The sequence below is a fragment of the Citrus sinensis genome, chromosome 1, assembly GCF_022201045.2.
Source record: "Citrus sinensis cultivar Valencia sweet orange chromosome 1, DVS_A1.0, whole genome shotgun sequence".
NCBI classification, from domain to species: Eukaryota; Viridiplantae; Streptophyta; class Magnoliopsida; order Sapindales; family Rutaceae; genus Citrus; species Citrus sinensis.
This window is the reverse complement of record NC_068556.1, coordinates 1,097,324-1,111,236: the sequence shown is the minus strand read 5'-3', so window position 1 is coordinate 1,111,236 and position 13,913 is coordinate 1,097,324. Positions and strand designations below refer to the sequence as shown.

Sequence of the window (13,913 nt, the reverse complement as noted above, 5' to 3'; positions counted from 1 at the left end):
TTATCAGCTCCTATAAATAATAAAGCAAAGAACACCAACACACACCCACCCACCCACACAAACGCAGAACTCTCCACTTCACTTCCCTTCACTTCACTTGTGTCTGGTTTTCTCGCCAATGTAGAGAAAAATAAGAAAAAAATGGCAAAGATTCATCAAAACAATGTCAGATCCTTGATCCTCGAGCGTAACGACGGGCCCACATCCGCCGCTGACGGCCACCATCACTTCCGGTTATGGACGGCCTTCTCCGGTTCTGCATTCCGTCGGAAAATATTTGACGCCGTGAGTTGTGGTGGGAGTTCACGTTACGGTCGGGAAATTCTCGACGACGAGGGGATTTCTCTCCCGACGCCAAAAGCGAAAACGGAAATGGAGAGCAGAGGAGTGGACTCGGAGAAAGGAAACGGGCGGAAGCCAGAGAAGCAGAAAGAAGCAAAAGGGTGCGTTTCGAAATCGGAGAAGCTGTTGGATCTCTTGAACTTGGCTGAGGGTGAAGCTGCGAGTGAGATAAAGAAGAAAGAGGAAGCTTTGGAGGAGTTAAAGATTGTTGTTAAGGATTTGCAAAGTGAGAGTGAAGAGCAAAGAGGAGAAGCTGCGAGTAAAGTGAGGAGTTTGGCTAAAGAAAATTCTGAAACAAGGGTCACTCTTGCTATGCTAGGTGCCATTCCTCCTTTGGCTGGGATGCTTGATTTTCAACTTGCTGATTCTCAAATTTCTTCTCTTTATGCTCTTCTCAATCTTGGAATCGGCAATGATTTGTAAGTTCTGGTTTTTTTTTTTTTTTTTTTGGGTTTAAAAAATTGTGTTATGTTTGTATTTGCATGTATAGTTTTGATGTAGAATGGAATTAGCTAGGACAAGTCACTTTCCATATTTTTGTGGCTATTATTTCATCCTTGAATGTGTTTCCGTTCGGGAGAATTGAAAGTTTGATTGATTTTTTGCTATCCCTTTTGCAGGAACAAAGCAGCCATTGTGAAAGCAGGTGCTGTTCACAAGATGCTAAAGCTTATAGAATCTCCTGTTGCTCCTAACCCATCAGTTTCAGAAGCAATAGTAGCGAATTTCTTAGGCTTGAGTGCATTGGACTCTAATAAACCTATCATTGGATCTTCAGGTGCAGTCCCATTCTTGGTTAAAACCCTCAAGAATTCGGATAAAAAAGTTAGTCCACAAGCAAAACAAGATGCTCTACGAGCTTTATACAATCTCTCAATCTTTCCATCGAATATTTCCTTTATATTAGAAACCGATTTGATCCGATATCTCTTGGAGATGTTAGGAGACATGGAACTAAGTGAGAGAATTTTGTCCATTTTGAGCAATTTAGTATCTACGCCAGAAGGTCGAAAAGCAATTAGCAGGGTGCCTGATGCCTTCCCGATTTTAGTTGATGTTTTGAATTGGACCGACTCACCGGGTTGCCAGGAGAAGGCATCGTATGTTTTGATGGTGATGGCACATAAATCATATGGAGATAGACAGGCCATGATAGAAGCTGGCATTGCATCCGCATTGCTTGAATTAACACTTTTGGGTAGCACATTGGCACAGAAGAGGGCTTCAAGGATTTTGGAATGCCTGAGAGTTGATAAAGGGAAGCAAGTTTCAGGGACTTATGGTGGAAATTTGGTAGCAGCAGCAGCAGTGTCTGCTCCTATTTGCGGGTCTTCATCATCAACATCTACAAATCCAAATGGTGTTGCAAAGGAGTGTTTAGAAGAGGAAGAAGACATGATGAGCGAGGAAAAGAAAGCAGTGAAACAATTAGTCCAACAAAGTTTACAGAACAATATGAAGAGAATTGTGAAGAGGGCCAATTTGCCGCAGGATTTTGTCCCATCAGAACATTTCAAGTCCCTCACAACCAGTTCAACTTCCAAGAGCTTACCGTTTTGATTAAAGAGACCAATTCGAAGTTAGTCTTCTTTTCATAATACTACTGCAAATTGTTCTGGTTTTTTGTAGCTCTTGTTGATGTATGTAGCGAAACAATTCCTATGTGTTATAGTTATATACCCCATATCAGCTAGTTTAATATCATCTAGATAGTTCATCCTCGTTGTCATATCCTTAGATCTAATCATGCTGAAAGCTGTTAGACTATTCTCTAGTATTTTGTCTAGAGATGCTTCGCTGTCAGTGGGATGGCATTCCAAATCAGAAACTCTTGAGGGCTGAATAATGTTAAGACTATCCCTACGAACATGGAGTCACTTTCAAACCATTTGTACATTTTTGTCCAACCTTATGTCCCTTAGCTGTAATTTTATATTCCTGCTTGCTAAAAGAGGTGTTGGTTCATTTTCTCTCTCAGGGAAAAAAAAATGACAGTTAACTGCAATTTTTCCATATGGGAATCTATTCCTTTACCTAAATTTCAACTCTGAATGTGATGCTTCCATCGGGAATCTCTGGATTTACAGGCTTTAATTTATTTTATTTTATGCTTGTGGTAGTGTGTACATGGACAATCAAGCTTTATTACTTTTGATTATTTTAACAAACCGATGAGTAAATGCATTGACCTTGTTTAATGGGCTGTTTGCAATTTAATTATTCACAGATCAGGAAGATTAGGGGGCCAATTTGGAGAGAGTAAACAAGAAACTTAGCTGGTGGGCAGGAATAAAAACCGTTCTCATTCTTACCCCTCTTAAGGTATATATATATATTATATATGTATAATAAGTTTGTAATCTTTTGTGACTTGTTTATGACAAATTGGCCTGTATGTATTTACTTTCTTTTTTTTAGCCTGATTTTGTTGTAAATATTTTGCAATAAGATAAGTAGTAAGCTGTAACCAATGCAAGTTTTTCGAGTTCAATGCTGCGCCGTGACCTTTGCTGAAAAGAACTTCTCAAGTTATCTTTGTTCATTGAAGAAAATTTTTCTCTCTGCAATGCAGAGACATTAAAGACCTCTTTAATCAAATACCCTAATTATGTTCCATTTCGGCAAGTTAAGACTTAAGACTTGGTTGGTATGTGGGCTCATAATGGAGAAATCTCCTGTCATTTACTGTAAAATTCAATTATGTTGCCACCACCATTGTCAGCTTTCAATAACAAGATTGTAATAGTTGATATGTTTGATGCCTTAAATTTCCTTTTGTGAGAAGTGAGGACTCAACCGTAAACAATGAGGGGTGTTTTAGGGTTTAGACTCTTTCATTTTCATGCAAATTAAACAAAATGGTCAAATAATGGCCATAGACAAGGCCAGCTTTGTAAGACACTAGCACCAAAATGGTACGTTACGTGGAAGACAATGATGATGCTGTATAAAAAATAACATGTGATCCGATGCTCTGTCTTCAATTATACAACGTGGACCCTACACTGCGCTCTCATGTGAAACAGCATAGTGTGATCCATGATGTAACCGTGGGGTAGCTTAAACCGTCCGATTGGGTGGGCCATCGATTTCTTTTGCTTTGATTAAGGAGAGAATTGATTCGCTTTGTCAACTGTGGTACCTAGCGGCAGGCCTACCAATACACACCCACGAATGATGTTAACAGTTTTAACTTTCGGTCACAAATTCCAAATTATATGTTAACTAAATCAAAAGCTTGAGATTACTTAGTAACAAAGAAGAAAGAAAGAGAGACTGTCGAGGTGGGCATTTAACTCGAACTGAATGGTGGATTGGATGAGCAATTCTTAGGGAACCATCGGTTTTGGATTTCAGTTAAGAGTTTAGTTTAGGTCTTCAAGAATGAATGAGAATAGTAGTAATAAAAGAATCTCATGAACCGGACTAGTTTGATTCAGGTCAAAAATATCGAATATAATTTAATTCGATTCGATTTTCTTAAAAATTAGAACACCAAACCGAACTATATACTCCAAAGTCCAAAATATCAACTTTGTATCACATCATTTCATATTATTATTACTCACAGAATATGCAGAGATTTAACTCACCGACAAGTCATTATTATTTTTTTATTAAAAAAAAAGAAAGAAAGAAAAGAAAAGAAAAATGCCGGTAAAATATTAAAACAAAGGACAAGATGTAAGTCTGAGGAAATGAAACCCAACGCAAAACTGAGAGACCATAAAGGGGTAGGTAAGGGTAGACGATTAGCTAGAAATGGGACACACATTGTGTGTTGGTGAACATGAAATTAATTATATGGGAGCAATCAGCATTAATTAGGACTGCAAATTTCGGCCTGCCCCATGTTTTTTGGTATTTTAAAAAATTCTCAAAATTTGAGTTTGGAAGTGAGATCTGAATGTGACAATTCCTACCATATTATATATTTTTAGGGACCCATAAAAAAAAAAACCCTCAATTCTATATATATATATATATATATATATATATATATATATTGGTGGTAGGGATGGTAAAAATCCCCACGGGGACGGATACCCTCGGAGATTTTCCCCATTCGGAGAGGGTATGAGAATAATTTCATACCAATTTCTTATTCGGGGAGGGGACATGGAAATTTTTTTGCCCAATTTCTTATTCGGAGAGGGGATGGGGATGAGGTGGAATCCTCATCCCCTACCAATTTCCCCATTTTAATTTTTAATTTTATTTTTATTTTATTTTAATTTTTTAAAATTACTAGTAAATAAATTATAAAATTATAAATATTGGTAAAAATAAAAAATATCAAAATATTTATATTATTAAACTTTTAGGCCTAATTAGCTAATTAAAGTTCTAAATTTTTATTTAGGACATTAAAAAGACCGAGTAGATTCTATTAGCCAAATATTTTTTTTAATTTTAATATTCTTTAAATATTTTAAACTTAAATCTATTTTTTATTTAATTTTAGATGTTATAATTGCCCACAGCGAATCACAATTTTAATATCTAATCTAATCTAATATAATATTTGCTTTTGATTTGCTCTGATTTAACTATTGTGTTGTAAAGGGAATAGTCCACATTTATAAAGTGCCCACGCTACCATTGAAAAAGTTAATTTTGAATCTAAATTCGATTTTATTTGTAACAATTTTGTATTAGACTATTAATTTGTTAATGATAGTTTGTAAAAGAAGTTTGTATCCCTTGCATGTTGCGGTACTTACTAATTTAATGTATGTGACTTTTGTAATAGATATTAATGTAAGATATATTTCGAACTTTACTTTTATTTGAATTTTTTATTTTAATATGATTAACTCAAAATCGAAAAAAAAATGTATTAGTTATTCGGGGATCGGGGACCCTCGGGGATCCCCTATTATTATTCGGGGAGGGGATGATGATTCTCTCAAGTAATTCTGACGGAGACGGGGAGGGGATGGGGACATACGCAAAATATCGGGGATGGGTACGGGGAGATCGGTCCCCTCCCCTCCCCTCCCCTCCCCATTGCCATCCCTAATTGGTGGTGGAAAATTTGTCTAAACAATTATGTAAAAGTATTACAAGCACCGCAAGTTTTGCAAAAATAGTTTAAATTAGGAATAATTTCCAAAAAAATGCCACTTAAATTTTTCTTACTAAAGTTAAAAAAATGAGTATGTCCAACATAAATATCCTTTGATAATTTATTGTGCTTAAGAGACAATTCATGAGCAATTGAGATGCAATCAACATATCGAGTGCCTAACTGATGAATAGATACTTTGGAGCAATTATGCTCAAAATGATCTTATTTATTTATTTCTTTGCTATTAAAATTAAAAAAGTGCGCTATAATTTTGAAAATTGATAGAAAATTTTAGACTATTCCTAAAAATTGTGCCGAGGTATTCCTTCCCCACAATGAGAAGTGGAATGACTGAGAATAAGATAGCGAATCAATTGAGGTCCTTGGAGGCAAAAGAAGTGGGCCTCTTTAGCAGGAGGCGGAAACAAAAGAGTCTTCAAGCTGGGGCACATGGTAGGCCCATTCTTCAGCCCAATAATTCATTGCGCGCAAAACACCGGAACTTCCTACTTTTACCATTTACAAAAACCGTATAAACAAAATACGCACGCATCCTTTTCTTATTCCTTTTCCCCTCTTTTCAATCCACAGCCGTATAAACAAACAATAATTCCTGCGTATTAACTACTAATAAAAGAATTTATCCACCAAACAATTTCAACTTTTGTGATACCAAAATTTATTTGAGGGACGAAACAGGGAAAAAAAAAAGAGAAAAGTACAAAGAAAATCGATGACTGAACCAATATCGGTTCTAAAGTTTCTGAACAAATCACGAAACATGGCCACCCCTGCTACAAGCTTTCTTAATTAAAAATAAATAAATAAATAAATAAATAAAAAGAGGGAATAGAAAAATGTAGAATACTCACAACTGCAAGTTGCTTTTTCTTTCTAATTTTTTTATTTCCCAACAAGATTATCATCTATATATATGGATTCACTCTCATAGTAATGTGCATAATATCAATCCCATGTGCGCGTTTCAATAAAGGTGACAGGATTTGCAGATGGGACATCCTTAAATTGAAAGATTTTGTTCAACTTCAATAGAACATAAAGCCAGAAAGAGGTAATAAACATGCTTTATATCAATGTAAAGATCATCAAACAAACTGCTAGTTATGTTACCATGAGTGCTCCTCCAGTAGCACAAATTGCACACACAAACTACATCCGATAACATCTAATTTCAAGTCCCTGGAAGTTATTTTTTTCCCCTCATCATATTAGAACATCAACAACTAATAGCTATATCTATAAGAACAGGCACCAGCCACCTAAATATCCAAAACCCAAGCACCTGTTTTTACAGGGTAACTTCACATAATGTCACCAAAATCTACTTGCTCTCAGTAACAGGGAGGTATACACCTTCAGCGGCTAACCACACATTATCAGCACGCTTTTCTCTGACGCCACAGACCTAATAAAACAAAGAGATGGTTAAATGGAGAACTGAAAAGCAAGTTCTACATATAAACTGAAATAAATGACATTAGAACTTCAGATCGACTTTGAATCAATGTTTGTTTAAATGGGAATGGAACTATATTGTTTCTTTCTCACCTCTTGCTGTCCGCCAGCTATCCGCTGATATTTCTTGGGATGACTATGTAAGTAGCCACCTGTGTCAACGTGTTGAAGCCGAATCCTTTGATCTTGCCTCCAAGTCTTTCCGCTACCCTCAATCATAACCCTAATCGAAATTGGCCCAGTATGGCATCAGTCAGTGGAAAGACTATGACAGGTAGATACAATTTGAAATAGAGTTAGTGTAAAGTCTCACCTCCAGTAATCACCAGTATCAGATTCCTCTTCGCCTCCGAAACAGCTAATCTACACACAGCACATTGTAATTTAGATAAAGAATAAATATAGATTTTAAAAGGTCAATAAGGGCAATTCGATATTACAGCCCAAAGTAAAATAAAAAATGAACACTCAATCAATTAGCAGTTCCATCTAGTTTAAATTCGAACACAGAATAGAAGCTGAGATCACGGTCTTGTACAAAATGAAGTGCTACAGAAACATAAGGAAAATAGAAAAACTAACCTCAAGGTTTCCTGAAATTGGGGACGCATGCAAATGGCTGTGCAGCCATTTTCTAGTTCTCATGTGCTGCAACCGGATAATAGTCCCACTCTTTATGGTGTCGCCTTGTTTGGCAGATGCCCCTAGAATAGGCTTAACAATCTGCAAAAGAAAAACTTATATCATATCAGAAGACAAAAAACACTTGCCGATTACACTTTCTTGCAAAATCATACGGCAATATTAACTTCACTAACATAGAAGTGACCTTCCAAATTTATATCAAGTATGTCAAACTCCAACTACAAAATGACCAACTAAACTCTAATAAACAAACATTGGCTAACTAGTAGCTACAATTATCTTTAAATATGAAACAAAAGATTAGGGATGGCCGCAACCAAAAAAAACAAAAAAAAAGATATAAAATAAAAAAATTGTTTCCTGAGCCTACTTTTACTTCCCTGTTAAATGAACATTTCGATACAAGTTATGTTAAATACTGATCCAATCAATTCTAAGAGGTGCAATGCTCTGATTCCAAACCACAAAATCTATATTGCTTCAGATAACATAAAATCAGAGAGAGTACCCAATAGCTATTGGCATCATCAACATCAGGGAAACCCGTAACAGATTGCTGCCCGCTGCCAGAACCATATGGCACTTCATGTGAATGCAGCCGGAATTTTGTCTTCTCATGCATCAACTTGAGAACTGTCCCATAAGTAATCTGTCAAAGCAAAAATAATAAAGAGAAAAACAAATTAAAAATCGTATTTTCCAGCCCACATCAGTTATTGAGAATTACGCCCTAACAAAATAATGAACTTAGTAACAAATTTCTAATTCCCGTAAAATGCTATAAAATCAAGAAATTAAAAAGTTGAATTCCGACCTCGACAGTTTCAGGGGAAGCGGCGGAGGCGGAGGAAGGAGAAGATTCGTCGAGATTGAGGCCGAGGAAGAGGAAGACAGCGAGAGCGAAGAATACCATTGCCATGAAAAAGAGCAAACCTAAGAACCAGTTCTGTTGCCAAAAAGGAAAGTCGTTTTGAGGTCTCGCTCGCGAACCTCTTATCGAATCTCTACTGCGGTTAGCGTTTTCGGTTGATGATGTTTGTTTTCTTCTTTGAGTGAGGGATTGCGTCGTCGGCGGCGCCCCGGACGAAGCCACGGTGCGATCGGGGGATCTATCCAGAGTTCACGGAGAGAGCCTTTGGTGAGTTTTGGTTTTGGGGATCAGCAGGATTGTCGAATGGATCTGTGATCGAAATGGTTTTGAGTTGAGAGAGGGAGGAGATGGTGACCTGTTGGATGACTTGGTATCGACGAATAGAAATGAGACACGTGGATATTAGTTGACGTGGGGGAAGAGTATTGGAGCGAACACTCTCTTCTGGACTGAAACGAGGTTAGAGAAGTCAAAGGTCAATACGTTTTTTTAATTTGACGTACCACCCCTCGGTGTTTGCCTAAGCAAGCATGCCCCTCAGGCACTCCTGACTTGACTTGCTATCACCGACGTCGGCTCTGCCAGTAATTCAATGATAATAATGCTAAAAATTTTAACAACTCTAATATTATCTGCCACTCGTTTATTAATATTTATAAAAAAAATTAATTATATTTTATTATTTAATTGATGGGTGGCACATCAATTGAAATCTATCTATCTATCTATATAAATATATAAAGTTGGAACTTGAAGAGGTGACGTGACATCACCATTTCTCATCTTGATATATTAAAATATTAATTAAGAGTATTTTAGTAACTTAAAATAACTTATTTTGATTTTTGGATAAAATAAACAGATTAATGAAAATACAATACATTCTGATTTTGAATTTTATAGTTCAAGTAAACAATTTATTTTTATTTTTATTTTTCATTCTTATTTTTTCCCATTCTAATTCATTTTCATTCTAATTCAAGCTCATTCCAATTATCAATTGATAAAGATACCATGAGTGTTAGTAATCATCTAGAAATGAGAGCAAAATCATAAGAAAGTGTTAAAAAAAAAAAAAGAAAATTGATGGGAAGAGACGAGATTCCAAATCATATGACACATGTGACTTAAGCGAGCGGAAGTATGTATTTAGATAATTTTGTAGTAGTTTCATTACATTATATTTTATTATTTTTACTCAAATTTATTCGAAGGGTATTATCGTCTTTTCAATCCATTCCAAGTCTAAGGCTTTGAACAAATTGTATGAAGTATGAACCACACCTATTTTTACAAAATCAAAATTTCTTCGGTTAGGTATCTCAATTCACGCATTTTATAATACATTATTTTCCATGAAAACAATAAACTGGCGTAAGAACGGAAGACAAAAAGCAAAATTATAAGCAACGTGTCAAATTTGGAGGCCACCTTACATCAACCGTGGAAGGTAACTGGCCCCACGTTCGCGCCATTTCCACAACAATCATCTACGTGGCATTATCCCAGAATAAACGAAGCCATCAAAGCATCACTTCTTTCTCCAAGAACAGGATCGCAGTCTCTTCTTATTTAATTAAAGCTTGGGGTGCTTCTCAAGGTCGAAGTCAAAAGCAGAGATCAAAAGCAGGTAGCTAGCAAGCAAAGCAAGAACCAAATATGGCAGTTTTTGAAGAGATCGTTGATGAAAATGGTGTCTACAAATTCTTTTACGACGGTGTATGGAGAAAATCATCTTCTGGCAAATCAGTTACCATCATCAATCCCACTACTAGAAAACCCCACTTCAGAGTTCAAGGTAACTTAAGCTTCTACAGACTTTTTTTTTTTTTTTTCAAATATTTTAGTTGGAAACCCGGTTTTCTTGTCCCTCTGGTTAAGCTAATTGGGTGTAAGAATTTGACAGCTTGTACTCAGGAAGAGGTGAACAAGGTCGTGGAAACAGCAAAGTTAGCACAAAAATCATGGGCAAAGACTCCACTGTGGAAGCGAGCAGAGTTGCTTCACAAGGCAGCTGCAATCTTAAAAGAGCAAAAAGCTCCCATTGCTGAGTGCCTTGTTAAAGAAATAGCTAAACCTGCTAAGGATGCAGTCACCGAAGTAAATACAACTAACAATTTTTGTTTTAAATCTTTTTCTTTGCAAGAGTTACTTTGCTGTGAATTGAGTTTTATTTTCTTTGCCCTTGATTAATTAGGTAGTGAGATCTGGTGATCTGGTTTCATATTGCGCTGAGGAAGGTGTTAGAATTCTTGGGGAAGGGAAATTGTTGGTCTCTGATAGTTTCCCTGGAAATGAGAGAACTAAATATTGCCTCACTTCAAAGGTAACTTCACTGCTTCCTTTCTGAAATTTTTTTACAAATTAGTCTTAGTGTAAGCAAAGGCTTTGTTTGGTATCCTGATGCGGCTAAAACAAAAGGAGCTTTGTGTTGTTTTGTGTTGTGTGGCTGCTGCTGATGTAGGCATTTGAGAGAGTTGTTCATTATGCAACTTTCTCATAAAGAACAAGGTTCTTTTCACTGTTTTCTAAGAGGAATATTACAAGGAATATCCATGGAGTCATTGACCAGGGACTTTTATTATAGACATTGCAAACCTCTTAAACAACAACACCTATGTTCAGGATATATCACATTTTTGGAACAAATGCTGAAGAATCAAGAATGTGTTCATTATGCATGCATGTAACATGTCTAAGCTGCAAATGGATCTAAAAAGATATGTATGTATGGGTAACAATAAGTATTACAAAAAATTGAAAGAATGAACGGAGAGCCACATGTCTAAGTAGCGGATGTCAACACTTTGCTTCTGTCAGTTTTGGACACAGATTAATATAATTTTTTAAATAATAGTTGAAATGGAAACATCTAATGTAACAGGAAAGCTTATGCTTTTTGGTTTTGCCAGTACCCTGACTAACTCATAACTTGTGATACCATCAGAAAATTCATTTCTAGCTCCCCTGCCCCAATCCTCGTTTGTGGATTAATTGGTGTCTCTCTGTATAATTTTCATCATCTTGTGACATTGATTGAAATTCCTGCTCTGTAAGTAACTTGCAAGAATGGTGCAGTTACTCTGTATGTTGTTTATGGATGATTTATTTGGACTTGCACCTTTTGCAGATACCCCTGGGTGTTGTTTTAGCCATTCCACCATTCAACTATCCTGTTAATCTCGCTGTTTCAAAAATTGCTCCGGCACTCATTGCTGGAAATTCCATTGTGCTCAAGCCTCCAACCCAGGTAAGGTTTCAAACCGATGATCTAATTTACCAATTTCCATCCTATATCTGGTTTCCACCAAAATGTACTTCAGTTTAGCTGATTTTTAAGTTCGGGCAGTTCTAGCAGTAATGATTTTATTGCTGGGCAGGGTGCTGTGGCTGCACTTCACATGGTACATTGCTTTCATTTGGCCGGTTTTCCTAAAGGTCTAATTAGTTGTGTCACTGGAAAAGGTTCTGAGATTGGTGACTTCCTCACCATGCATCCCAGTATCAATTGTATTAGGTAACTATTAGATGTTTCAAGATCTTATTACTACGTAGTTTCAGTTTTCATTGCTTATCATTCATTTTTGTATTGCTTTTTTATGATTTTTTATTATACCCTGTGAAAGAAAAAAGGGAAAAGGGATAAATGTCCTCCCATCATAAAGCCAAAAGAGTCATGTTCTAGATTTTACTAATCTTTGCTTCTGGAATTGGAATTTACATGAATTTCAAGAACCCCTTGTAGCTTACAGATCGATCATCGACTAATAAGCATACATGCTCAGCTTCACAGGTGGGGATACTGGAATTTCAATCTCAAAGAAGGCAGGCATGATTCCTCTTCAGATGGAACTTGGTGGAAAGGATGCTTGTATCATACTTGAAGATGCGGATTTGGATTTGGCTGCAGCCAATATCGTTAAAGGAGGCTTTTCTTATAGGTGAATTGCGACCATCCATCAATTATAAGATCTTCCTTTGTGATCTAATAGATGGCCTGTTTTGTGGATTAAGTCATGTTTTTATTTTTTGTGGCGTGCTTGATCATTTTACATCACTATCATTGTTTTTTCCCTTTTTTGTTATTGAGTTCTTTAAAAAATGTCTGGTAAATAACCATTCAATCATTTCGACAGTTTTGTCTATGAAGTTTTAGTAATAAATATGTTGATTATGTTGATAATCCTCTCTGCCAGTGGTCAAAGATGCACAGCCGTGAAAGTTGCCTTGGTCATGGAATCAGTAGCCGACACTCTTGTGGAGAAAGTAAAAGCTAAAGTTGCTAAACTGACGGTTGGTGCTCCTGAAGATGATTGCGATATAACCCCGGTTGTTACAGAGTCGTCTGCTAACTTTATTGAAGGGTTGGTTATGGATGCTAAGCAAAAGGCCGCAACATTTTGTCAGGAGTACAAGAGGGAGGGCAACCTCATATGGCCTTTATTGTTAGATAATGTCCGACCTGATATGCGGATAGCATGGGAGGAGCCATTTGGTCCTGTTCTGCCAGTTATTAGGATAAACTCGGTCGAAGAAGGAATCCACCATTGTAATGCTAGCAACTTTGGTCTTCAGGTAACATATATCTTATTTTGCCAACCATCTGCAAAACTACCAGCTTGAAGTTCATGGAAAGTCAAATGTGTATTGCTACTTAAATTACTACTGACCGCTGTGATCAATTGTGCTCAAATTTCATTTTTCAGGGATGTGTATTTACTAGGGATATAAACAAAGCAATTTTAATCAGTGACGCGATGGAAACAGGAACGGTTCAGATTAATTCAGCTCCGTCTCGTGGACCTGATCATTTTCCTTTCCAGGTTAATCTTTATTAGAGTGCCGTACTTACAAATTGCTATTCAAGTATTCAACCTCAAACCGTATAAACTGTTAAGCCATTGACTCAACTTATTGAGCATTTTTCAATCCGTATAAACTGTTAAGCTATTGACTCAACTTATTGAGCATTTTATGGCGGCAGGGCTTAAAGGACAGCGGAATTGGTTCACAGGGAATCACCAATAGCATCAATATGATGACGAAAATCAAGAGCACTGTAATCAATTTACCAACCCCGTCTTACACCGTAGGTTGATGATAATTAATAGGAGCATCGAGCTACACTCACCTTATAGAGTACATGTTATCTATCTACCTAGAGTATATAACTGGCAAAATAAAATCACTGTATGTTATCTTCCTTGCCTTCACGGGCAAGTAATCGGCACTTGCATGTACCCACAAGTTTCTTGTGGTTATCTTATTGTTTAAATTGGCTCTGGTTATATAAGTAAAGATGATGGAGTGTTATTTGATTTTTTTTTTTTTCAAATTGAATTTATGGTAAGGTATTTGTAATTATAGCTGCCCTACTTTATTGGGATTCTTTCCATATGTAACAACACCATGCAGGGATAAGATCATTGAGGAAACAAAGGTTATGGATGTAAATACATTATATGTTATTGAAAAGGCAATTATTTGTTGGGCTTTCTTCAACATACC

The 13,913-nt window shown here is 36.5% G+C and overlaps 3 protein-coding genes across 3 annotated transcripts; 2 read left to right on the top strand and 1 right to left on the bottom strand.

Annotated features, from left to right (window-relative positions):
- Window positions 1-3,094, top strand: LOC102623267 (U-box domain-containing protein 12-like). Its single transcript, XM_006483397.4, has 3 exons — window positions 1-761; window positions 963-1,921; window positions 2,570-3,094. The coding sequence occupies exons 1-2, from the start codon at window positions 142-144 to the stop codon at window positions 1,900-1,902; spliced, it is 1,560 nt and encodes a 519-aa protein (XP_006483460.1). The 5' UTR covers window positions 1-141; the 3' UTR covers window positions 1,903-1,921; window positions 2,570-3,094.
- Window positions 3,095-6,482: 3,388 nt separating this feature from the next.
- On the bottom strand, window positions 6,483-8,786 carry LOC102623567 (stromal cell-derived factor 2-like protein). The gene is made up of 6 exons (XM_006483398.3): window positions 8,349-8,786; window positions 8,043-8,183; window positions 7,472-7,612; window positions 7,203-7,252; window positions 6,983-7,112; window positions 6,483-6,839 (listed from the first exon to the last, which is right to left on the bottom strand). Exons 1-6 carry the CDS (start codon window positions 8,451-8,453, stop codon window positions 6,756-6,758), a joined length of 651 nt encoding a protein of 216 aa, XP_006483461.1. The 5' UTR covers window positions 8,454-8,786; the 3' UTR covers window positions 6,483-6,755.
- Window positions 8,787-9,779: 993 nt separating this feature from the next.
- Window positions 9,780-13,723, top strand: LOC102623854 (NADP-dependent glyceraldehyde-3-phosphate dehydrogenase). The gene is made up of 9 exons (XM_006483399.4): window positions 9,780-10,203; window positions 10,312-10,505; window positions 10,603-10,731; window positions 11,536-11,655; window positions 11,786-11,922; window positions 12,191-12,346; window positions 12,602-12,980; window positions 13,112-13,228; window positions 13,390-13,723. The coding sequence occupies exons 1-9, from the start codon at window positions 10,065-10,067 to the stop codon at window positions 13,501-13,503; spliced, it is 1,485 nt and encodes a 494-aa protein (XP_006483462.1). The 5' UTR covers window positions 9,780-10,064; the 3' UTR covers window positions 13,504-13,723.
- The last annotated feature ends 190 nt before the right edge of the window (window positions 13,724-13,913 follow it).